General features: G+C 50.5%; 1 protein-coding gene across 2 annotated transcripts in view; it reads left to right on the top strand.

The window, feature by feature from the left end:
- Positions 1–21,462, top strand: part of ACVR1 (activin A receptor type 1) — a 45,901-nt gene extending 24,439 nt beyond the window's left edge. For both annotated transcript variants that reach the window (XM_053982634.1, XM_053982632.1), the window contains 9 exons: positions 3,366–3,439; positions 4,003–4,269; positions 4,695–4,912; positions 7,251–7,350; positions 8,103–8,249; positions 10,264–10,539; positions 14,815–15,012; positions 19,120–19,250; positions 20,155–21,462. In XM_053982634.1, the coding sequence (XP_053838609.1) occupies positions 3,388–3,439; positions 4,003–4,269; positions 4,695–4,912; positions 7,251–7,350; positions 8,103–8,249; positions 10,264–10,539; positions 14,815–15,012; positions 19,120–19,250; positions 20,155–20,289 (1,524 nt within the window). In that variant the 5' untranslated portion in view covers positions 3,366–3,387 and the 3' untranslated portion in view covers positions 20,290–21,462. The remainder of the gene's footprint in view (positions 1–3,365; positions 3,440–4,002; positions 4,270–4,694; positions 4,913–7,250; positions 7,351–8,102; positions 8,250–10,263; positions 10,540–14,814; positions 15,013–19,119; positions 19,251–20,154) is intronic.
- The last annotated feature ends 4,207 nt before the right edge of the window (positions 21,463–25,669 follow it).

Below are 25,669 nucleotides of genomic sequence, written 5' to 3'. Positions count from 1 at the left end.
GATCCTTGCATCCCTCTGTGGCTGTGGGGTGTGGCACAGGGCACTGGGATCCCTGTCTCCATGGCTGTGGGGTGTGGCACAGAGCACCGGGGTCCCTGCATCCCTGTGTGCAGTGTGTCAGGGAGCGCCGGCACCTCCATCCTCCAGTGTGGAGCACGCCACGGAGCGCTGGGATCGCTGGATCCCTGCATCCCGAGCGCTGGGATCCCTGCCCACGTCCCCAATGCCCTCTAGTGGCTCTTGCTGCGCTGCGGTTCCATAGGGCACGGCCTGCCGCTCCAGTCAAACGGCAAAAGGAAAATACCTTTTGTGTGTTTTTGCTGGTTGCTTGTTAATTCCTCTTCATTTATCTGGGTTAAATCCCAACCCTTCCCTTGGGAAAAAAGTTCTTGTGAATTCAGGTACCAGATCGTAACTGGATATCTCATGGATCTTTAAACCCATAGCAGTTTTCTGGGAGGATTTATTAAAGAATGTTTTGTTCCTTACATTAAAATGTGTGTTTTCTTTCTCTCTAAACAAGCAATAACAGGAAGGGATGTGCTTGCTGGTTGTTCTAGAACCAGACTTCGGTGCTTTATGTCTGTGCGTGAATTGCTTTGAAAAAGTAATTTTTTTAAGCAGTGGAACAACAAATTTGAACTCATGCTCTCAAATAATTTTTGAGGGAAAATGAGTGTTTTGTAAAGGTCAGAGTCTCCCTCCCAGCTCCTTCCCTCCTCCGTCTCCTGCCGTGGCTGGCCCGGTCGCGGTGGTGCGGCCGGGCCGTGCGAGGGCTGTGAGCCCCTGCCCGAAGCCCGGAGTGTCCTGGGCTGCACACACGTGGTGCAGCCTTTGGTTTGGTGGTGAGGACACGGGGTGGGTGTGCTGCAGGCTGCTGCAAATGTGCACAGCTCTTCTCAGCACAGGCAGATGAGATATTCCTTGAGGCTTTTGGGAAAATGAATGGCTGCAAGAATAGCTTCATGGAAGCAGGGTTTAAATGGAAGTATTGGGCTTTTTTTCCTTGGGAGGACCATGCATGCATAAAATGAATGCATAAAATCTGTTAAAAGTCCAATATGGTTTGTTGGCCTCTTTGGGGGCGTGGGTCTGATTTCTATCCTCATCCTCCCTCTGAGAAATACAGGGCAGGGGCTTACGTGTATGACTATACTTGTGTATATTTGTTCCTTTGTTTTCGGGAACTCAGATTAACTGGTTGAAAAGACACCGGGTAAGTCCATGCAGCTGGCAGAGTTTTCCCGGTGTTTGGACCGGTGTGTGCTTCCTGTGACTTCAGTCCCAGGCTGTGGCCAGCTCCCGGTCCGTGTGCCCAGCCTCCTTCCCTGGCAGAGCAGAGCTGGGCTCCTGCAGGGCCCTGCTGCTCTCCCTCAGCCAGGTCTGCCAGGAGAGGGGCTGGAACGGCCAAGGGGGGATGCCCTGGTGAGGGGGGTCGTGGTGTGGGGGTCTCGGGGCTGCCCCATGTGTGTCAGAGGTGGGACAGCTCCCACCACACAGAACAACCCACGCTGGTTTTAACTGGGCCCAGTTCCCTGTGGAAGCGCCGGCTGTGCCGGAGGGCTGCCGGTGCTGCTGGCTAACCTCTGAAGCTGCCCAGCAGTGTTGAACTCAGGTTTTGTCTTTTTAAAGCACCTTTTCCTTGAGCTGGAAGTCCCTGCTGTCTGAAGGGCTCTGCGGGGGCACCTGTCCCTGCCGGGATCCCCTGGAGCGCTCCCATCCGTGCACCCCCGGCTGGCTTTGGCTCTTGGAGCTGCCAGCGTGTGGAAAGCAGGGGGGCAGGTGCCAGGAGCTGCCTTAGCCTGCACTTGCTGCGTGAGCAGGCACAGGGCCAGGGCTGCTCCAGGCTGTCGTGCCCAAGGCAGCACCCGGGCCGGGATCCCGACACCGGCCTGCCCTGGGAGCAGGGCACCGAGCCTTTGAGCTGCTCCGGAGCGCTGGGGCACCGCTGGCTCCTTGGGACAGCTCTCCTCTGCTTGAGCAGCCTCTGTGGGCTGCTCCCTGCTCATGCTCCTAACTCGGTCTGATCGTGTTTCCAGCACGATTGTTGAGGGTTAGATGTCGGCAGGGGTTTCTGATGCCTTGGGGTGCACCAAGGACAAGCAGGGGAGGCTTCCTTGGGGAATGGCTCTTTGGAAGGGAGAGTGTTGTTCTGGGAGGTGAACTGGTCAGCGCTGCCTGGGCCTTTCTGTGAAGGAGAAAACTGAATACTTGGGTCAGAAGTTTATGATCATTTTAACTGATGACGAATCAATTACTGGAAATAAATACAGAAGTAATGGCTTGTCTTTCATCACTGAGCACTTAAGGAGTGCTAATGATTTGAAAAGGCACAACAGAAGAGATCTGAGAGGAAAGTGGCAATATCAGATTTATTTTCAATTTTCATCTGCTTCAATTAGAATTAAATCTGAAAAATGAAGACAAATGCCTGCACATAAGGAGCATTTTGTTTCATGTGACTAGGCCAGAGAGTCTCTGCAGGAACCGGCCAGCACAGGACAGACAAACCATTCCGAGTCACCATCCCTAGCTGTTGGGTTAAATCCTAAGAAACTGCAGAAAAGTTTCTTTTCAGAAGCCTTGTTTCACAGTAAAAAGTGGAGTAAAGAGTGGTCTGTTATTTTCTTGTAAAGACCAAGTATCATGGCAAACATTGGAAATAGAAAGAAAAATTCAAATAGAAAGGCAAGCTCCTTTATTTCCTGTTTTAGAGGGAGCACGTACCTCTGCTTTATGCAGGAATCAGCCAGGACTGTTGCACAAGGTGTAGTTTCCTGTCTTCAGCAGCAGGGAAATGGACTGGGGCCATCAAAAGGAAAATCCTTGGAGAGGCAGCTTAAACTGGGAGATTGCTCTTCAGAGAGCAGCATCTTCCTTAAATACACCTCAATCTTTTTCTTGCCATCCAGCAATGGTTTTTGCTGGTTAATGGAGTTATTCTGAGTTTTCTGGTGGAGATCTTTTCTGTTTCCCCTCAAAGGCTAGATAATACAGTTTTGCAGACCACCGTCTCAGTTTAACAATAATTTAACTTTTTAGTAACCAGTTCAAAGAATTTATTGTCTGTATTGCATGCCTGCTTGGTACTGGAGGGTTCATATTTCCCTACTACAAGCTTCTGTATCTACATGGTAGTTGCATGTAATGTCTCTGTGAATCTAAAAAGATGTTGCAGTAAATGCATGGATTTTATAAGTGAAGGAAATTATTTAGGAAACAAGACAGAGGTAAAAAGGAGTCCAGTCAGTGTTGGGTTGTGTTTTGTGTAAGGAACTGATGAATGGCTAAACACTGCTTTTGGGGTGGTTCCGTTTTCAGACAGCAAAGGAAGCATACAGATCTCTTGTCTCTCCTTTCTGCAGCTCCAGGGTGGTTGATGGAGTTATGATTCTCCCTGTACTGATGGTGATGGCGTTCCCATCCCCGAGCTGGCAAGGTGAGTGTTGTGTGGGGTCAGGGTTTCCAGTGTGCTGTTGGGTCACTCTTCCATGATTGCTCCAGTGAGGGCATCGGCTTTGGAAAGTGACTTCTGTAACTGGTTTACACAGCTGTGTGCACGTGAAGCTTTTGTGACAGGCAGTGTGTTTAAGGTTTGCCTCAGGAAAAGGGAATAGTATTTCCACTGCCATGGAAAGGAAAGAATGGCTCATTTGAAGATCTCTTGGATGTTCTGAGAGATGAGCTCCTGAAAGATGGGTACTACACCTCGCAAACAGCCTTTGGAAAACATTGAATAAAGGCTTTCTGGGAGTAACTTGGTTTTCTCAGTTTTAAATTTTAACTTACTTGAGAGAGATCTCTATGTCTGCTGTGACATATCTTTGTCATGCTGAAATAGCTGAATTAGAATTGTTACCTCCTACTTAGTGGTTCTTCAGCACTACCTGAAAACACTATCACTTCCCTTAAGCAGATGTTATTGTCTTTTGATTTCATTACCTCTAACTGAAGCTATTGAGAACAGGAGGATGTTTTTTCCTCGACTCTTTCCTTTTGCAGATGATGAACGGAAGCTGAAGATGGTCCCCTACGAATGTGTGTGTGAAGGCATATCCTGTGGCAACGGGGACCGGTGCCAGGGCCAGCGCTGCTTTGCTTCCCTGAGCATTAATGACGGGGCCAAGGTTTACCAGAAGGGCTGCTTCCAGGTCTATGAGCAACGGAAAATGACGTGCAAAACGCCTCCGTCCCCCAACCAGGCCGTGGAGTGCTGCCAGGGGCACCTGTGCAACATGAACATCACTGCGCAGCTGCCCTCTTCCAAAGGTGAGAGCTTAGGTCAGCAGCAGTGCCTTTTGAGAAAGAAGAGGGGCTGGCTTTGATCGGCCGTGGCGGGAGAGAGATGGCTGCAGTGCTGGCTGAAGGGAGGCACAGGATGGCCTTTGTGCCCTGGTCCCCAGCCTGGGGCCCGCTGGCACACGTCTGCAGTGTGTGGTGGGGGTCAGGATGGAGGCACTGCCTGTGAGAAGTGGCTCTGTGCAGCTGGGGGCTGTGCTGTTCCACGGGGAGTGCATCCTCCATGCAGGTGTGCTCACACCTGGCTGTGCCACAGCCTCTCTGTCACGCTGGGTGGGTACCGAGCTCGGGCTTGGTGTCAGTGCTCATGGGTTTAAGGACTTTCTCTGGGAATCTCCAAAATTATTCTTTTCTCTCTCTTTTCACACTTTTTCCCTTCCCCCATCTTTTCCAAGGGCAAGCCTTTCAAGGAGAAGCTGCAGGTTACAGCATGGAAACACTAATCATCGTTATCCTGGCTCCTGTGGTAGTGTTGATAGTTTTTTCTGCAGTAGCTGTACTGATCATACGGAGAATACAGAAAAACCACATGGAGAGGCTCAATTCCAGGGATGCAGAGTATGGCACAATCGAGGGCCTCATTGCCTCGAACGTGGGGGACAGCACGTTGGCAGTAAGTGACCTGCCTGTGTGCAGGGTGTGAGTTTTCCTCACTTCCAAACTCCCCTCTCTTCCTTCTGTGTTTTGCTCTTAGTGACCCCCCCCTTGGCCAGGGGATGCCACTTGGCCTCAGGACTTGAGTGGTGCTGTTCCTGTGCTCCCAAAACTGTAGTATTAATGAATTTTAACCAAAAGTGGGTTTGGCGAGTGTAGGTCCTTTGACCTGGAGAATCACTCTAAACTGTTTGTGTTCCTGGAAACAGTGTCAGCACATCAAAACAGAGTGTGCCTGGCTGTTGGGTGGCCTGAAGTAATGGGAGAGGTGGAGAACTGTGCTGCGTGTTTGATACACAGCAGCCTGAAGGGCTGGAAAGAAAATACAGATAATTTTGACAATTAAAACCTTCAGGCCTGACTGCCATGATCTCATAGCAGGACTCTGGGATGACTGGGATATCAGTGACATTTTGTTGATGGAGGAGCAGTGGGAGTTTTCTAAGAAATGTGCAATTCTTCCTCAAAGCTCAGTTTTCTTGCTCATGTAGTCTCTGGAAAATAGAATGAGCCGGGAAGTGTTCCCTTTCTGCAGGGTGACTGTCCCTTCCCCCTGCCCTGGGGCCAGAGCACAAATGTCCCAAGAGCTGTCCCTCACTTTATCTGAGCAGAGCAAGTAAAGCTTCAGGCAGATGGAGTGTGTTTCTGAAGCAATGCAGAGTTTTCTTCTTGCATTGCTGAGATAAAATGTCCCCGACACGAAGAGGCTGGAAAACATTTTCTATTTTTGTGCTGTCCCACCATAATGTGCTTTCACTTCAGGGCTGAAGAGTGGGCTATGTTAAAATTTTTTTCTCCTTTTTCTGTAATGCCTTTGGCTCTGTTTAATGAGCCCCCAAAGCTTGATTCCATGTTGCTGGTTTAAACAGCCAGTCTTGATGTATCCACCATGTGCAGCTGGTGATCTGTCCTTAAGCATTGACTTCCAGCTTTTACCAGCTCTTCTGTCTTATCTGTGCAGGATCACTTTAAGCCATTTGCAGACCTTTTGTACTTGTAGCTATTTAATGTTATGTGGAAATGGTGATAAAACCTGCGAAGAAAAAAAATCAAAATTCTGTTTCAAAGAGCTGGGAGGAGCTGGGAGCTGTCAGACCCTCTGAGCCAGTGCTGAATGGTGCCAGCACTGCTGCTCTGCCTCCCAGTGTGGCTGATGCACAAAATGTAATTGGTAGCTCCTGTGCCCGAATGTTCATCTAAACAGCAAGTCTTCTAGATTCCAGATTTTTCTTCTCCATTGTGTTTTAAGTCGCTGGTTTTGTCACACATTAAGTAAGTTTACATTTAGGATTAGTCTCTGCAGTGTAGCAAGCGCTTAAAGCCCTAAGCTGCTTAGTGGAGGGAGCTCTGGCCTCTTCAAATCTTGTTTTTACAGTTGATGTAGATAAGTTTGGGGATTTTTTTTGTTGCTTTTGTTTTGCTTCTGATGCAAGCAGGAATGAAAATGAGCCCTTGGTTTGTGTTAAAAAGTAAAGTAGTCTCTGTCACTCCTAGAAATAGGAGTCCTTTTTATTGAGCACTCGTTAAGAGGTTCTTAGAAGAAATGAGATTTCATGGATATCTGGTCCAAGAGCAGCAATGCAGTTTTCTGGAAATAATAGAAAGTTGATTATGCTTAGGCTTTTTTATCCTATTTTCCTTTGTAAAGAAAGAGTCCAGCAATAGTTGTTAATCCTTTGAACTAAACTCCTGGCTGTGAAAGTATCTGGGCATTAGCATTTTACAAGGCTAATGGGATTTTAACATTCAATCAGGATCTCACTCATGTTTATTATAAGCTTACAGCTCAAAGTCTGCTTTCTATGCACTAAAAATACCAGAAAATGATAAAGCTTTTAAGAAAGATTTGTTACAGAAGTTTTTCTGGAGTATCAATGGCAAATCTTGTGTAGGTGATGCTGGAAAATCCCTTCACCTTGTTTATTTGAAAACTGGTTTTGGTTTTAAATACCTGCACCAAGCTTGAATAGGTATCAAAAACAGAGCTGAGAGGACATAAGGTAAGTAAAAGAAGAGTGGAGTGCTGAAAAAGGGCAGAATCTCATGACAGAGGATAGCTGGTATGCCAGGAGTGGGCTTCCAGTGCACAGACATCTGTTGTCATATATTTATTACACTTATTAAAGAAATAATGACTTACTAAACTAATGTCTTTGACCCCAAGTGACCAAATGGCATCCCCAGCGCCACAGAGATATCCCCAAACTTTACCCTAACCTGTCCTTTGTGCATGTAAACATGCAGGGGAAAACGGGGTTTCTCATGGGTCCTAAACTTCTGCTTTTCCTTCTGAACAGGATTTGTTGGACCATTCCTGCACATCTGGAAGTGGCTCTGGACTTCCTTTCTTGGTGCAAAGAACGGTGGCTCGCCAGATCACACTTGTGGAGTGTGTAGGTCAGTGCCTTCTGGGTGTTTAACTTTTTGTAGGGCTTTAGCGTTAATTTTAAGGATTCATTAAATTTTTCTTCAGCTTATTTTTATTATTAATTGAGTAGTGTTAATTGAGTTTAGGAAGCATTTGGGTCAAAGATACCTGGAGGCATTGACATTGAGGCAAGATGCTGGGCAGGCACTGAAGAGGTGAGGAAGCTGTTGGGGTAAAAAGCTTGGCTTGCAGATCTCCACAGGACAGGGCTTGGTTTTGATGGGGCTGGTGGTTTTTAATCCTTTTTTTCTTTGCGTTCTTCTTTCTTTGGGTTTTTGTTTTCTTGAAATCATCATGTTGCAAGGGGTGATGATGGAGTAGAAATGTAAGGGCTGTATCCCCAGCATTACATTTCCTTCCTGTCCTCCTTGCTGCAGAATTCACAGCTCTGTGTTGTGCGCATTGACTTTGCCATGTGCTGCCTAAGTCACTTCAGCTGCAAAAGCACTTTCATTGCTGGTGGTGAATGGTGACACCTCCCAGTTCAAACCCTCCATGCTGCACTGGTGTGCAGGCAGGGGAGATCCACACTCACAGGCCTTGCAGGTGAAGCAGCCAGGAAAAATGAGGGATGCTGGAGCACAGTGTGGCTCGAGTGAAGAGAAGCGCACGCAGGGGAGATGAGATCACCTGGTGTGATACCTGGTTCATGACAGTCGAGTTCTGCCTGCTGAAGGCTGTTTGTTAGTTGACAACTTCTCCTGTGCTTTTACCCCGCCAGGAAAGGGCCGTTACGGAGAAGTTTGGAGGGGTCAGTGGCAAGGAGAAAATGTTGCTGTGAAGATCTTCTCTTCTAGGGATGAAAAGTCCTGGTTCAGGGAAACTGAGCTTTACAACACTGTACTGCTGCGGCATGAGAATATTTTAGGTAAGTAGGACAAGCATATTCTGTGTCTGGTGTAAAGGTGAGTTACCTGGACAGCTCAGCTGTGAAGCTGCATGCTCACCAGGCAGCTCACAGTCTCTAGGTTCTTGTGTCGTGATAAATAGCTGAAGAGAAATTTTCAGGGAGAGACTTCCAGGAGGGGCTGAGTCTCAAATGGGGAATGTGTCATAGCAGCTGTGACTCGCTGCTCTGCAATATTCCAGCAGAAAGCAGTTAATCAGCCAGATGAATCAGGTGTTGGCAGCTGAGCACACAAAGCAGTGGAGGTGCCACAGAGCCCTGTGGAAGGGAATGGCTCCTGCAGCTCTCATGGCAGAGTCCTGCCCAGTGTCAGGGGAAGCTCTGGTGGATCTGTGTTGGGTTGTAATCTCAGTTTCCCTGCAGAAATTGAGGGTGAAAAGGTGGGGAGGAGTTTATAATGAGATTTAGGGATTTGAATACTTTTCCTTATGACTAAGTAAGGTGCAGTATGAATCCAGTATTCTCTTCTGTTTAATTGTTCTGCTCAGGGTGAGAGTAAGCTCTTTTGGTGTTTAAACTTCAGTTATAGTTGCATGATGTATCTTTTCCCTGTAAATAGGAAAGTAAATTAACCTTGTGCATCACTCACACCTCATGTGCTTGGTTCTAAGAACTGGGAAAGTGGCTTTGTTGTGTTGAGCCATGTCTGAGGTTTAAGCAGCCCTTTGATTCCTAATAGACGTGCCCTTCTGTCACTCGTGTGCCACCTCTGCAGATAAAAGCAGCAGCACATTTTAAGTGCTGACACTGCCTCACCCAAAATCTGTCTTCGGTCAGTTTTCCTTTGGCTCCTTATTCTTGCTTCCTGTCAGAGAATGTTCCCTGGCTCTCTAGCTCACTCTGCTAGACATTTGTGTGTTCCTGAAGCAGTTCCTTTGTTACTACAAAAATAATTTGGTGGCCTCCTGAAATGTGAATTATTGAACTTCCCAAGAGAGCAAGTGACTTGGCTGAAATTTCATTGCATATTTTCTTTGGTGCTCTGCCTGTGTTTAGTCTTTCTTGATGACTGTCAAATTAGTTGGCTATTTTAAAGACTTTTTTAGATGCAATATTAAGCAATATCACAGATCACAGAAATGTCACATTGTGCACAAGTCTGACTTTAGGAGAGAAAGCAGCGGGTGTTCTTTCTGGCAAATGTATGTGAGCTTTTCATAAACATGATTTGTTCCTTTGACTTGGGAATAAAACTTCTGTTGTTCCCAGCTAAAGCTGTTGAGGTCACTATGTGGATATATGCAGAGGTGACAGGAAGGGAGCTTCCCCTGAATTTGGGGTTCAGTTTTAAGACATGACGTTTTTGAAGGCAATTTTTGAGGTTCATGAGTCAAAAAACTTTTTCTGTTTCTTCATAGAAGATCATTGTGGTTGGGCCACACATTTAACCCTTTTCTCAGCAGCCTGCACTGGCTAACTGTGGGCTCTAAAAATGGACATGGTTGTTCATGGCTTGATGTTTGAGGTGTTTCTGCTTTCCAGTGTGACCCTCTCAAGTGGGCAGCAGCAAATGTGCTACAGACTTGTGGTCTTTCTGTTTGACTGGGAGCTTCCCCACCACCAAGTCCTTCAAAAAGAAGGAAAAATAAAAATATTTTTAAAGTGTGTGGTCCTAACAACTAGTTTTTTGATGTGACTGACAGATATGTAGATGGGGTCCTGTGCATAGAGGTGAGTTAGAGTTCCAGCGTTTGTTGGCTTTGTTGTCATCACAGCGGTACCTGCAGTTGTACTTAGACAAGTTGTGCATTGCAAGAGGGGCCAGCAGCGCTGGTTCACCTTGCACAGAATGCTCAGGGCTGGAAGGGACCCGCAGGGATCCTCGAGTCCAGCTGCCGGGTGGGTGGGCTGTACGGGGTCACACCCACAGCCTTGCCATTATCGCACCTGCTCTGGCTGCCTGAGCTGCTTTTCTCGGGGACTCTTGAAACTCTGTCACTTTATTTGTGCGTTTCTCCTTCTTCTCTCCCTCTAGGTTTTATTGCATCTGATATGACTTCCAGGAACTCCAGCACGCAGCTGTGGCTGATCACACACTACCACGAGATGGGCTCTCTGTACGACTACCTGCAGCTGACCACGCTGGACACGGTGAGCTGCCTGCGCATCGTGCTGTCCATCGCTAGCGGCCTGGCACACCTGCACATCGAGATCTTCGGCACGCAGGGCAAGCCGGCCATCTCCCACCGCGACCTCAAGAGCAAGAACATCCTCGTCAAGAAGAACGGGCAGTGCTGCATCGCCGACCTGGGTGAGCGCAGCCGCTGCTCCCGCACAGCTGGGCTGGCGGGGGGCTGCGGCTGGGGGAGCGAGGGGTGCTGTGGGCCCGGGGGCGGTGTGTCAGTGACCCCCGTCAGTGACCCCCGTCAGTGACCCCCGTCAGTGACCCCTGTCCGAGTGTCCTCAGTGGCCCCTGTCAGTGACCCCCGTCAGTGACCCCGTCAGTGACCCCCGTCAGTGACCCCTGTCCGAGTGTCCTCAGTGACCCCTGTCAGTGACCCCTGTCAGTGACCCCTGTCAGTGACCCCCGTCAGTGACCCCCGTCAGTGACCCCTGTCAGTGACCCCTGTCCGTGTGTCCTCAGTGGCCCCTGTCAGTGGCCCCTGTCAGTGGCCCCTGTCAGTGACCCCTGTCCGAGTGTCCTCAGTGGCCCCTGTCAGTGGCCCCTGTCAGTGGCCCCTGTCCGTGACCGCTGTCCGTGTGTCCGTAGTGGCCCCTGTCAGTGACCCCTGTCAGTGTGTCCGCAGTGACCCCTGTCAGTGACCCTTTCCGAGTGTCGTCCGTGACCCCTGTCAGTGACCCTTTCTGAGTGTCATCAGTGACCCCTGTCAGTTGACCCCTGTCAGTGACCCCTGTCCGTGACCCCTGTGTCTGTGTGTCCTCAGTGACCCCTGTCAGTGACCCCTGTCAGTGACCCTTTCCGAGTGTCGTCAGTGACCCCTGTCAGTGTGTCCGCAGTGACCACTGTCAGTGTGTCCGCAGTGACCACTGTCCGTGTGTCCGTAGTGGCCCCTGTCAGTGACCCCTGTCCGTGACCCGCAGTGACCCCTCTCCGTGTGTCCGTCCGTGTGTCCGTCTGTGACACCTGTCTGTGACCTCTGTCAGTGACCTCTGTCAGTGACCCGCAGTGACCACTGTCCAAGTGTCCACAGTGACTCCTGTCCAAGCGTCAGTGACCCCTGACCCCTGTCCGTGACCTCTGTCTGTCTGTGACTCCTGTCCGAGTGTCCGCAGTGACCCCTGTCAGTGACCCTTTCCAAGTGTCCGCAGTGACCCCTGTCCCCTGTCCACAGTGACCTGTCCGCGTCCCCTGTCTGCGTCCCCTGTCCATGACCCCGTCCACAGTGACCACTGATCCCTGTCCGTGTCCCCTGTCCCGTGTCCCCTGTCCCGTGTCCCCTGTCCGTGACCCCCGTCCGCAGTGACCCCTGTCCCGTGTCCCCTGTCCCGTGTCCCTGTCCCCTGTCCGTGTCCCCTGTCCTTGTCCCCTGTCCCCTGTCCGTGTCCCCTGTCCTTGTCCCCTGTCCCCTGTCCGCTGCCCCTCCCTGGCCGGCGCTCCCTGCAGTGCCCGCCTTGGCCGCCAGGTGGCGGCCGCAGCCCAGCGGCGCCTTGGGCCTTTCCCGGGTTTCCCTTGTTGGATCCCGATCCGCATCCCAGGGATGCAGGCTTAGCCTTCATTTCTGAAACCGTGCGTGTCCTCCCACAGACAGTGCCGTGGCTCTGTCAGCTCGAGTCGTGCAGAGCGTTCTGTGGGCCCGGAATGGCTTCTGGCACCAGCTGGTTTGGAATTGGAGCGCGATGCTCGGGTGCTGAGGAGCAGTCGCGGCAGCGTGGCTTGTTCGCACCTTGGAGGGATGTCTGGCAGTAACTTTTTTTGCTTCTCTCTGAAGACAAGAGAGAAAATAGTGGTAGAACTGTATTGGGGCACCATTGCCTAGGCAAAAAGTGTATCAGGAGATGGGAATTTTTAAAATAATAATTCTTCTGCATAGAATTGTGTTAGAAATGATTCTGTCACTTGTGCCTGAAGGACTTGAGATACAGCCAGGAAAAACATGAAAGCCACATACTTGGGCCTCTGGTAACATGCTGTGGGAATACTAACAAATGGAGCAGTGACCTGAAAAGACAAAGTGTCAGAGAGTGGCTTTTAAATAAATTTGTAGTTCACTCTGAGGAGGTGCAGCATGTCCTGGCATTGATTGACATGGCACTGGTACAGTGAAATCTATTACACTATTTATGTACAGGCTTCAGATGTCTGAGAGATTTTTCTAAGAGAGCACAGCAGTAAATACTTCCTGATTAGTCTTTATGGTGATTAAAATACCTATTTTTTAAAATGTGAACTCCTCAGACATGTATCTGTCACATTTTTCCTATGATCCTCCTCTGTAAGGGAAACTGGCCGAAGAGTTTGTTGCTTCTGGCATGCATTCCTGCCCTTGCTTCTGTGAGGCTCTGTCTTGTTTCCACCCCCTGCTCTGTTCCTGTCAGGATCCGGGGCTGGGAGCTGCTGTGGCCCGTGGCAGCCCAGGATCAGGAGCTGCAGCAGCAGCCGTGGCTGCTCAGGTGTGCTGTGTGACTGTCAGCGAGGGATGTCATTGATTCCTGCTCAGCCTGCCAGCTGGTGAACCTCTGCCTCGTCCTTGCAGAGCCGTGCCCGAGCTGGGCAGCACGCGGGGCTGTGAGCTCACAGGGCCTGTCACACCAGCAGGCTCCTGTCCAGGAGCTGTGTCCTGCAGCAGGAGCTGCTCTGCGAGGGCTCAGAGCCTGCAGGGCCCCTGGGAAGGAGGGCCCGGGTGGAGCAGGGTCTGCTCCCCAGCTCCCAAACTGCAGGGGTGCCTCTGTGCTGGGTACCTCTGTGTCCCGAGCCCGCTGCCCCCTGCTTGCTCCGTGCTGTGCAGGGTGCTGACCTGCCTCCCTCACCTGTGGACCTTGACCTGGCAGCCTCTGCAATCTGTTTTGCTCACTTTGGGTGAAGTTTTATGGTTTTTATCAAAGTGTTCTCTGAGGTTCTGATGTTTTCAGAGTTGGCCAGGAAATGTGGTTTCTGACCTTTGTTTGCTGTTGCAAGCTTTTTTTAAGGAAAAGTTAGAAACCATACATACTGTATAATATAATCTAATATGAATTTAAAATAGTACATAAAAGTGTACGTGTGTGTGTCAGTATTTGACAGAAGTACTTGGATCTGGGAGCAGACTTCTCCTCATCAGTCTGGGGTCATGAGATGGTACACGAGGTGTCCCTGAGAAGGATGGGGACAAACATTTTAGCAGTGCTTGTTGTGATAGGCCAAGGGGAGGTGGTTTGAAACTGAAAGAGGGTCGATTTACGTTAAATATAAGAAGTGTTCTACAGTGAGGGTGGGCAGGCTCTGGCACAGGTGCCCAGAGCAGCTGTGGCTGCCCCTGGATCCCTGGCAGTGCCCAGGCCAGGCTGGACAGGGCTTGGAGCAGCCTGGGACAGTGGGAGATGTCCCTGCCATGGCAAGGTGGGACTGGATGAACTTCAGGATCCCTTCTAACCCAAAATATTCTGTGATCTTTCTAGAGGTGCCATAAGCATATTCTTATCAGCTTGAAATACCTTGGAGTGCATTTGAATTGTAGAAAAGTGTTCTCCAAATTTTTGTTACGTTAAAGAACAGACTGTTCATTGGAAACAAAGGCAAATGAATGATCTGGTGATAGGTTAGTTTTTGTGGGACTGAGGTAAAAAGCCTTTTAAGGCTCACCTAAAATAAACTCCTGTTAAACGTAAATAGTATATGTCATTCTTAGAAGATTTGTTGAGGAAATTAGGGAGAGTTTGTGTCACCCTCTCTGCCGCTTGCCTCTGCCGTGCACCCACTGCTGCTCAATTTGCAGTGCTCTCTGTTTACCGTGGCCAAATGAGTGCTCTGTGTGCTTCCAAATTTACTGTAATTTGGTCCCTCACATAATGTTCTCTGCTTAAATGTTTAGTAATTAGTAGAAACCAGGTAGAGTGGTTTTGTCTGACTCATTTTAGATCTGCTTGAGGATGTTTATTTTTCAAACTGCTGCAAATATGGTGTTTTTGTTTCCCAGCTTTATTTTTTTAACTTGTGTGTATCCTTCATGCAGTGTTTTTCTTCTCCCTTCCCCACTGTTCGGGTGTATCCACCTACCCAAAAGGTCTATAAATAAATCTGAATGCTGTGCAAAATTGTTTTGTTCTAAGCAGCAGCTGTTTGGCCTCTGTGTATCCGTGCCCGGAGTGCTGGGGACATCCAGTGGCTGCAAAACACTTCATGACAATGTTTTGCAAGTGTGCAATAAAATGCTTGATGATAATCCCTTAGGAGATAAGGGGCCTGTCTGCGGCCCCAGGGGTGGTTTTGCTGGCAAGTTTGGAGCTGACCTCGTTGGTCTTTGGGCAGTTGGGCCCTTGGCTCCTCTTTCAGAAACCATCTGACAGGGTTGCTGCTCCTGGGGCCTTTCAGCGTGTGCTGCTGCAGTTGAGAGGGTCTTAACAGTGACTTGTTTTTTCTGTCCTTCAGGCCTTGCAGTAATGCATTCCCAAAGCACAAACCAGCTGGATGTGGGGAACAATCCCCGTGTGGGCACCAAGCGCTACATGGCTCCCGAAGTGCTGGACGAGACGATCCAGGCAGACTGCTTTGACTCCTACAAGCGGGTGGACATCTGGGCCTTTGGGCTGGTCCTGTGGGAAGTGGCCAGGCGCATGGTCAGCAATGGTGAGTGCCTGGGACTGCTCCCCTGGGCTCTAGGAGAGCTGAGAAGGGGAAATTCCCAGCAAAGCACCTGCCCCCGGCGTGCACAGGAGCGTGCACACAACGGTTTGATCCCTGGAACGCTGAGGAAGCTGTTGGGTGCACTGGCTGATTCCTCTTGCCACTTCTGTTAAGGCAGAGAACAGAGTCCCCTGCTCATTCTAAGTCCTGGTGAGACCTAATTCATACCAAATAGCTCAGTTAAAATTTTAGATCACAAGGTCTCTATCTTTCTTCCTTCTGTCATTAAACCATAGTGAATATTTTTAGGTGTCTGTTTCTCATGACAAACGCTAAAGGACAGAAAGAAAGGCAGTGCAGAAGGTGTCAGAATTCAGGACTGCTTTTGCTTTACCAAGCTGGAATGTAGCACTGGCCTGTGCACAGGTACAGTTCTGGTACTGGACACAGGTATTGCTGCAGCAGCTGCAGCTCACAGAGGCTTTGCCTGAGCTGCTCTTGAACGAGAAAGGGTGGATGGTGCTGGCAGCTTCACCAGGCTGGTGTGGAGCTCATGGGACTGCAGACCTACCTGCTTGTAGGTGCATGCTCTGGGAATTTGATTCTGACTGAGCTCAGTGCCACCATGGAAACACTTAAGGTGGTGCAGATCTGTCTGTGCATTGGTCACATCAGGACAGTCTGAAGTTTCAGGTGCTGGTGATACTATTTGCACAGAACCAGTTGCTCTGTACTCCTGGCTGTTGCTGTGAGTAATCCCATGCTCTTGCACTGCTTGGGATGGAGTAAACATCTTCCCTGGCCTCTGTGCATTGAGCTCTGTGGGAATCATTGCAGGTCAGGTGGTCACTCTGATAACCCTGTTTGCTTTGCAGTGAGACTTTGGCGTTGGGAGTGAGCCTGCAGGAGCAAGGGAGGGTGGTGTCTTGAGGGGCCAGAGGCACTCATCAGCTCCCTGTGCTCTCCTGGGCTCATGGACAGCCTTCCAGTGACTCGGCCTGCTTTAGTGCTTCAGCTCACAGAGACCTTGAAATTGTTCTAACATGACTACTGAGTCTGGTAGTTCTTAATGCTTTATTTACTCTAATTTTTTTTTTTTTTAATTTTTAAAAACTTACCCAGTGATCTTCCAGGTGATACAGTGGTTCTTGGTATTTTCTTGTTCAGTAAGAGGAGGAAAATGTGGTAGGACATCCTTTGGCACAAACAAGTACTTGTGTGTTGTCTGTGTGCTGCAGTAGGAGCCAGCCAGCATTTTCTCTGTACTCAGAATGTGATTCCAGTCCCCAAAGCTGTGTTTGCCTCTCTTCAAATCGAGCAGTGCTGGTTCCCTGGAGAGTGTCCCCTGCTCCTGGAACGTGCTCCCTTGCTTTGGCGCTTACCTGGTGCCTGGCACTCACAGCTCACATCACTGGGAGTTGTCATGGTTGTTCCCAGGGCTGTGCTCTTGTTCAACAATGACAGTGACACCAGAAGCTCAGAGGTGGTTCCTGCTCAGAGGAACCCTGGTGTGTGGTCGTTGTTCCCTGTGTGAGGCTGGAGCTGCTGCTGTGCTCTGTGTTGGGATTTGTGCATGCACAGGAAAGCTGGATTAAAGTCAGCTCAGGGCCATGGATGTGTCCCAGGGCTGGAGCCAGGCTGGGGAGCTGGGGGTGCTCACCTGGAGAAGAGAAGGATCCAGGCAGAGCTCAGAGCCCCTGCCAGAGCCTAAAGGGGCTCCAGGAGAGCTGGAGAGGGACTGGGGACAAGGCATGGAAGGACAGGACACAGGGAATGGCTTCCAGTGCCAGAGGGCAGGGACAGGTGGGATATTGGGAAGAAGTTCTTCTTGGCTGTGAGGGAGTTGAGACCCTGGCACAGGTGCCCAGAGCAGCTGTGGCTGCCCCTGGATCCCTGGCAGTGTCCAAGGCCAGGCTGGACGGGGCTTGGAGCAGCCTGGGACAGTGGAAGGGGTCCCTGCCATGGCAGGGGAGGAATGGGATGGGCTTTAAGGTCCCTTCCTTAGGGAAGGGAGTCTATGAAGTAACAAGGAGTAGAGGTAAGAAGCCACTGCAGTACCTGTGAATTGGAGAGCAGGAAGGCAGCGGCCCCAGCCGAGCAGGAGGGTGTGCTGGCAGTGGCAGGAGTCCCCTCCAGGCTGTGCAGGCAGCCCAGGCTGTGGGCTGTGCTGGGGGGCCGGGTGTCCCCGGGCAGCGGGCGAGGGCAGCGTGTCACAGGTCGGTGGTGGCTGTGGGACAGAGGTTGGGTGGCTCCCTGGCACCGCCGAGGGCGGCAGCGGGGCTCCCGCCAGGCTGGACAGAGCTCAGAGCACCCCACAGGCACTACTGGAGCAAAGGCCAGCCTGCCTCCTTTGTCTTCAGTGCTGCGTGTCTGTGCAGCAGCCAGTTATGTGCCCTGTGCTTGGGAAAGAGCACATGACAATAGTGAGCTAGAGCCAGACGCTCCCTGCAGAGATAAAGTTCATCTGCAATATCCTTCCTCGTGGCCCTGGCACTGTGTTCAGAGCTCTGTGACTGCTGGCTTTGGCTGTTTGTCTCGTGCCAAGCCCTGGCCTTACCTGCAGGACAGGTGTGGCAGCAAGGGCACAGAGGGGGTTGTGTCCATGAGGTCTCACAGTAAAGTGGATTCTTAAGGTAGGAGTTCAGCCCAGGAGACGGCGTTTGGTAATTGCAGTTGGGAATTGCTCTGAGCAGGAGGGTGGGTGATGCTGCTTCACGCAGCACGTGTCACTTGTCCTGTGTCACCAGGCAAACTCTGCTTCTGATGGGAACTTGCCTGGGTTGCCAGGTCTCCAATTTACCCTACTGTTCTCCAAGGCACTTGTAATTTCCTGAAGACCATTTCCCTTTTTGACTAACCATTGCAGACAGGGCTTTACAGATTTTTGCAGAGTATGCACAGGAATGTCTATGGGACTTTGATCTTCATCTCCAGCAGAACAGGAAGGCTAAAATTCAACTGCTATAGGAAAGGTTGAAGAACCTCTTTTCAGTTTCAGGGTATCCAAAGCAGCAGAGATTCTCCTGGATTTCATGTCTGGCTGTGGGACAGCAGATTTCAGTCTGTTGAATTTCTGTCAGGAGCAGCTATTTGATGTTCCTGCTGGACACAGAGGGCCTCATTAGCTCCGGCGTTTTCCACACTGCTGACCCAGATGCCTGTCTTTGAACACCAGTTTGTAAATTGGCTTCCTGAGACGCCTGGGCTCCCTGCAGATGGTGTGTGAGCCTGATGCAGTGAGGAAGCAGAGCTGCATGTGTGTCCTGGGGAGCAGGCAGAGGGGCTCCAGCCTGGCAGCGTTCTGTGAGCAGGTGATGGGCTGGGGCAGCACACACACACACAAACTCTGGTTTCAGTGCCAAGCCCTAGGACATGGCCAGGTTGTTGGTTTCAGCACCAGGCTGGATGGGGCTTGGAGCAACCTGGGACAGTGGAAGCTGTCCCTGTCCGTTGCAGGGGTGGAATGAGATGGGCTGTGAGGTCCCTCCCAGCCCAAACCAGTTTGTGATTTTATGAAGATGCATTGAGCTCCTGAGTGCCGCAGGCTCTCGGCTGTTTGGTTTTGTGATGGCATGTGGTGCCAGTTACCCTGGGGGTTTTACTGTTTTCATAGCAAGGAATGAAATGCTTTGAAGCACCAGCTTGAGGGTCTGTGGGTGCTGACATGCTTATTGGACTCTTTCATGAATTACAGAAGCACCAAAGTGTGTATTGAGCCTGTTAGAAACCTCAGTGCAGACCTTACATTTTTCCATTTGCTCATAGAAATCCCGGTTTTTGGTAGGCAGGAAAGCTGCATGCATTACAAAACGTGGCCTTTTGGCATGGGGTTTACTTCTCCTCCTTTCAGCTCCAGCATCTGCAAAGTGGGTATAGCTTACACTTTGTGGACTTGCAATATGAGCCAATTAATTAACATTTTGAGTAGAAAAGGCTGTTCCTGGGGCAGTGAGTGCTGTTCTGTTGTTCAGAGGCTGCATGACACTGTAGGGTTGAGTTGTAAAGGATTTTTGTGCCTCTTAGATAGGTGGGGTTTGTGTTCCCTCTGTCCCTGCAGAAATGCTGTTGACTGTCTCAGTCACTGAGTGATGTCTGTTTGTGTCTCACCAGGAATTGTGGAAGACTACAAACCACCCTTCTACGACTTGGTTCCGAACGATCCCAGCTTTGAAGACATGAGGAAAGTGGTCTGTGTGGATCAGCAGAGGCCCAACATTCCCAACAGATGGTTCTCAGACCCGGTCAGTGCGTGCTGTCTCTGACATTGTCGTGGAAGCTTTTCAGTTGTCACTGGGGATGCTGGGGACGACTCCGTGGCCTCGTCACCTGTACAGGGTGGGATGTGCTGGCCTGGCTTGGGGAGCACTCAGCAAACTGACAACTGCCAGGTCTGAGCCAGTCACACATTGGCCTTTTAGGAGTGTGATTTAGCAAAAACCCTTACAGCTGCTTTTCCTGGTGGTTGTTCTCCCTCTGAGGGGAAGTGAAGGGGAGAGAAGCTCGTCCAGGGCTTTCTTTGGCTTATGAGCACACACAACAGAATGCTGGGCTTTCCTGCCTACAAGATAGGGGCTGTTGTTCTTTTTGAAAGACTGATGCTCAAGTTAATTTTTCTTCATCAGTATCAGTCTGGCCTCTCCAGGCTGCCCAGCTGTTTTGTCCTTACCCCTGGAGCTGTGGAAGTCAGTTTGAAATCTGTAGGGCTGGGCAGGCAGAGTGTCCATCTCTGAGGTTTGGGTGTGGAGCTGTGCCCTGTGCTGGGAGCCCAGCCAGTTAAATCTTGCTGGGCATGATGAAATCACAGTTAGAACTTCTGTACCTTCTCAGCTGCCTTCATGGGTCTGCAGGAGTTGGTTTCATTGAAGAGAAATTCTGTGTACTGTTTAATTAGAAAACCCCCAACACTCAGTTGTTTAAAATTGCACTAGTTGGTCACTCCAGTCAGCCCACGGGCCAGTTGTGCTCTTGGTTTAATGAAGTTATCAGACTTCAGGAGCTTTTCAAAACATGTAAGCTCTGTATTTGATAAATAGTTGGAAGCTCTGGAGATGGAGTGTTCACTAGGCAATAAAACCTCTCTGTGTGGGTGCTTCCTCAGTTATTTGTGAGTGACCCCTGTGTTGTGTGGTTTCTGTTCTTCCCCAGACGCTGACGTCCCTTGCCAAGCTGATGAAGGAGTGCTGGTACCAGAACCCCTCGGCCAGACTGACAGCCCTGCGCATCAAAAAGACTTTGACCAAAATTGACAATTCCTTAGACAAACTGAAAGCTGACTGTTGACCCTCTCCTCGTGGTGCTGTCCCGGCAGGAAGGCACGTGGCTGGCCCAGAGGGCTCTGGCCAGGCAGTTCACAGCCCTGGTCCCCACGGGCTGCTTGGAGCGGGAGCTCTGGGGAGCAGCTGGGGACCCCGGGCCGCCCGCCCTGCTCGGACCTCACCTGGGCGGGCTGAGGGCTCAGCTGGACGTGCTGTGCCTGAGCTAGTGGCCTGAAGGAAGACAGAGAAATCCTAAGACAAGATCAGGGCATTAAACAATGGCTTTGAACAGCTTTTTTCTTTTTTTTTTTTTTCTTTTTTCTTTTTTTTTTTTTTTTTGGTTGTTTGTTTGTTTGTTTCCTTTTTTTCTTCCCCTTTGTTTTTTTTTTTAATATTTTATTTTAATTCTCCTAATCACTCCCAAGGTGAACACATGGAAGTGGTAAATTTTAATCAGCAATATTGCCTGTGCTTCTCTTCTTTATTGCACTAGGAATTCTTTGCATTCCTTACTTGCACTGTCACTGTTAATTTTAACGACATGACTTGCCAAAAATATGATTGGCTGTATCCTGCATTGATCTATGCCTGAATAATAGGAAAAGAATTCGGTAAACTGAAAATGTAACTGTCAGACTTTAGCTGCATTTTACATGTGTACTGATGTTTACAATAATGCTGAACATTAGGAATTTCTTGTTTATCCAAAACTTGCAAATTATTTATTACTAGTGCACTTGCCAGTTTTTTAAACTGTAAAATAAGTGCATAAAGTTAAAGCTTATTTTTATGTGGCCTCTTTCATGATTTCTTACACAGACGTTTTTGTAACACAATATAACCTGAAACATGAATTGTTTTCTGTATTATCATGTTACAACTCGATAGTCACATTTTAAGTGCTTCACATTTGTAGGTGTGTGGTCTGTACCATATTTTCAGTTGGAATATGGAACGTATATATAGCCATTTCCCACAGGACCTTGTGTCTGGCATCTTACTGATCTGGGAAAGGAAAGCAATGGAGGAGTTAACTAGAATATTAGGTCATGAATGCTGTGGGGAAAATGCATTTTATTTCTTCTAAGCTATATAATATGCATTTAAACTCTGCCAGAAAAATAACTATTTTGTTTTAATCTACTTTTTCTATTTAGTAGTTATTTGTATAAATTAAATAGAATGTTTTCAAGTCAAACGTGGGAGTGTTGTAGTTGTGTTACTGCCTGTCAGGGATCAGTGTCCCCGTGGGGACCCTGGGCTGTACCCGCAGGGTCCCAGGGGCTGCTCGAGCCCCTCCAAGGTGCTGAGGCTCCAGAGGTGCAGCAGCAGGAGCTGGGCTCTCCCTGGCCACCTCCCTGGCCACCTCCCTGGCCACCTCCCTGGCCACCTCCCTGGCCACCTCCCTGTCCCCCAGCCCCGGGGAGGCCTCGGCTCGGTGGCACCAAAGGCTTCCCTGTGCCTGGGCTCTGCATCCTCTGCTCTCCTTCCTTACACCCCGTGGAGGAGCCCAGCAGTGGCAGTGCCCCCTCATCCTTGGAAAAGAGCTCCTTAAGCCTTGTGCTTATAGGCTTGGGATCCCCCAGGTGACCCCAGGGACCAGCCTCTCCACGCTTCCTCTCTGGGGTAAAACACTTCTCTGAGGTTCCCTCCAGCACTTTGGGTCTACCAGGTTCTGCTCTGCTGCCTCTCTGTAACTTTTCCTTCTCAGCCCCACCTCCCTGTCCCATTCCAGCGAGTGCAGTGCCTCATTCCACAGAGCAGCAGGAGCAGCAGGAGCCAAGTGTGTGGGGTAGGTGCTGCCTGGGGCTGAGAGACGGCGTGGAGCTCTGCAGAGCAGCCTGAGCTGGCACCAGCTGCCAGGTGTCTAATTATAGGTGATGAGAAAACCCAGGAAGAGTGGGATTCTGTGAGTTCTTCTCTTAGTTTGTAACAGGAATTCAAATTCCTGAATGTGTTTTGGTTTGCTTTAAGTCGGTGTGTGTGTGAGCTGTCCTGGGCTGCCTGGGATGGGCTGTCAGTGGCACAGGGCAGTCGGGTCGGACTGGAGCTGCTGGAAGGGGGAGCTCACTGGTGACAAGCACAGCTGCGAGGTGAGGAGCTGATTTGGGCATTGCCTGGAGCTCTGCAGACCCCCGTGCCTGCTGGGCCACCTGCCTTTCTGTAACAGCTGATGGAACAGCAGCAGGACTAAACCGAGGGGGAAGCAAGGCAGGCTCCTGTGGAGGTGCTCGGGGTGAGGCCAGCAGGGTGTCTGGGCAGGCTGGGGTGACAAGAGGTGGCACTGCAGAGTGGGGACAGAGGCAGAGGTGGCAGTTCAGTGTGCTGTGTGAGTGTGGTGTGCATGGTCAGGTTTTTGGTTGGAGTTTTCACCTCTCCAGTGTTTTCCAGTGCAGAGCTTGGAGGAGAAAGACAACCTGTTGTGCTGAGGGTTAGTGACAGCTCTGGCCATGCTGGTGGAAGCTGGGCTGTGTCCCTCCAACCCTGCCACGCTGAGTCACAGCATCTTACTGGGCATTAGGAAGGTGGTCCTGTTAAATCCCTGCCCCGGCTGTTCTTTGCACTGCAGCACCCTCTGCAAAGTGCTGTGTTCTAGAACAGCACTGACTGCAGGCTGGGAACAGCTCTGGGGTGGGTTTGGGTTTTCCAGCCCCAGTGCTGGGTACTGGGCTGTCAGCAAGAACACCACGGGTCTCTCTCCACTCCCTGTCAGGAGCTGTGCAGAGCCACAAGGTCCCCCCCGAGCCTCCTTTTCGCCAGGCTGAGCCCTTTCCAGCTCCCTCGGCTGCCCCTGGGGCTCCGTTCCCTTCTCTGAACACACAGAGGATAACCAACAGAAGGATAAAACCACAAACCATAGAACGCCCCAGTAATTCTCTTTATCCTGTGTCAGGTAAAGGAGATTATCTGGAAAAGCCACTGGCAGGGGGGTAACAGAGTCTGTCAGTGCTGGGAGTCCTGGGCACTCCTGGCTGTGCTGGGCAAGGTCACGGTCACTGCTGCTGCTCCCAGGACTGCCTTCTGCATAGAAATCATCCAGGGTTCATTTTAAACATATTTCACTTTCACCCCCTGCTACTGAAGTACTTTTGGTCCAGGCATCGACTGAACTATCTGAAGTGTTAGCTACTGTGTGTGTTGGAACTGGGTTGTATTTGGCAAATGTGAATCCAGAAAGTGGAAAGTAATCACTGGGAGTTATTTCTTAGCAGGTTCTCATCCCTTGGCTCAGGATAAGTCACGCAGCACTGTGCTGTCCTGGTGTACAGTCACTGCTGAGACAGGCAGGGTCTGTGCTGCCCAAAGCCAGCGGGAATAGCTGGCTTCCCTCTTGGGAGCTGGAGCGTGGCAGGCCTGGGAGCAGAGAAGGGAAAACCCAGTGACAGCCAGGGAAGTGTTATCCGTGGTCTGTGATTTAACCTCGTCTCCACGTGTCTGGGCAGTCACAGGAGAACATTTGCTGCTGCTTTTCCCTGGAGCTGTCAGGGCTTGGGCGGTGGGGGAGGTCCCACGTGAAGGGAACACCTCAGCCTCCCATGCTGCTTTCCCAGCGTGTTCATTAATCAGTGTTCCTCTAGTACCTCCACAAAAAAAATCTAATCTTCTGAAGAGATTTGGAATTCTTATACATAATCTGCTGCAGTGAGAGCATTGCTGCGTTTATTGCTATGGCGATGGCACAGGCAGTTCCCTGCTGCAGCTGAATTATTCATGTGTCTGGCGGGTTTGCACCGCAGCAGCCAGGACAGAGCTGCTCCAGCCCTGCCTCGCTGGGGATCAGAGCCTGCTGAGAGGAGGCCCTGCCTGGAGAAGCAGCTCTGATGAGCAGCACTGCCTGTGGGATTCAGCTGTCCTGCTGCTGGGGACAATGCCCAGCAGTCACACGAGGAAGACTGGATGGAACCAGTGGTGTGTCAGATCTTGAGGGGTACAGGAAATGTAGATTTTTGTTTGAATTTCTCTGTTGCCCAAAGAGGCTGTGGCTGCCCCATCCCTGGAAGTGTCCAAGGCCAGGTTCAATGGGGCTTGAAGCAGCCTGGGATAGTGGAAGGTGTTCCTGCCCATGGCAGGGGGTGGAATGGGATGGGCCTTCCAACCCAAACCATCCTGTGATTCCACGATTCCATATGCAGAAGGCTGGTTTGTTACTGCTCAGGAATGTGGGGCTCTCAGAGGCGTCCTGGGCACGGACAGCTGCTGGGAGCAGCCTGAGGCTGGCACTCTGGTTAGTGTTGCTGTAGGGAAGTCACTGAAGGCTTCCTCCCCCTCAGCTGGAACTTCTCTTGTGGGCCTTCTGGGCTGGAATTATCCATCAAAAATCCATATGAAGCCTTCCAGAATTTACCGGAATTAAACCGTCTTGATAGGGACAATTCTCTTCCCTGCGAGGCAAAATGTCTGCTGTACAAAATGCTCAGCCTCGGCGCAGTGGCTGGCACTGGGGAAAGGAAGCAAAGACATTCCAGGTGCTGTTCCATTTATAGAGAGAATCTCAAACACAGCATACATTTAAAAGATAAGGTTTGTGTGGGAAAAGTAAGTGTTTCATCCAATGTCGAGCTACTGAGGTATTGCTACAGATGCTCTCACCTGGGAATAGCACCTGGGCTTTACATTCCCAGTTAGAAGGAAAAATCCCACCACTCCTCAGTGCCTGGCCCACGGAGCTGTGCCAGGGCAGAGGCAGAGCCTGCCAGGGAGGGCTGAGCTCTGCTGGACCCGGCTCGTGCCCAGCCAGCCCCTCCTGGAGGAAGAGGCTGCGGGAGGAGAGCTGGGACCAGCTTCTCACTGGGTACAGCCTTGTCCTGCAGCCCCCGGGTCCTGGGCAGGGATCTGCCAGGGGTTTGGGACACCTGAGCCCTGGATCCCCCGTTCTGTACCAGCCCGGCTGCCCGGGTGCTGGGGCCAGGGGCCGTGGGACAGCACACCAAAGTGTCTGCCAGCTCTCAGACCTGGGGGATGTCAGCTGTTGGGCTGTTGGCTTTTTTTTTTTTATTAATCACAGCCCAGTGTCCCCCTTGGCACCACAGTGGCTGCCCTGTGTCATCCAGCTGTGTGACATCCAGCACTGTGTCAATACCCAGAGCTCAGCCCTGGGGCTCCCATCCCTTCCTCAGGGCTCTGCTCTCCCAGGTCAGAACCTCTGAGGTGGATTTTAAAAATTATCTAACAGCAGTAATTAATAATTTGTCTCCACCTGCAGCCCCCACCCAAACAGTGACCACCTTCTCCAGGGCAGTGACTGTCCATTTCTACTGCCACAAAACTACCCTGATCTCCTAAAATCAACAGCATTCGGATACTGGCATCAGTGTCAGCAAGTCCAGGTCTTGGTTTGTCTGCTAAAATCTTTTCCTCTCAAAAAATGAAAAGCTGATGCTGTGTTCAGCTTCCACACCTGGATT

This window comes from Vidua macroura, chromosome 7 (assembly GCF_024509145.1).
Source record: "Vidua macroura isolate BioBank_ID:100142 chromosome 7, ASM2450914v1, whole genome shotgun sequence".
NCBI lineage: Eukaryota > Metazoa > Chordata > Aves > Passeriformes > Viduidae > Vidua > Vidua macroura.
This window is presented reverse-complemented; position numbering and strand designations above follow the sequence as displayed.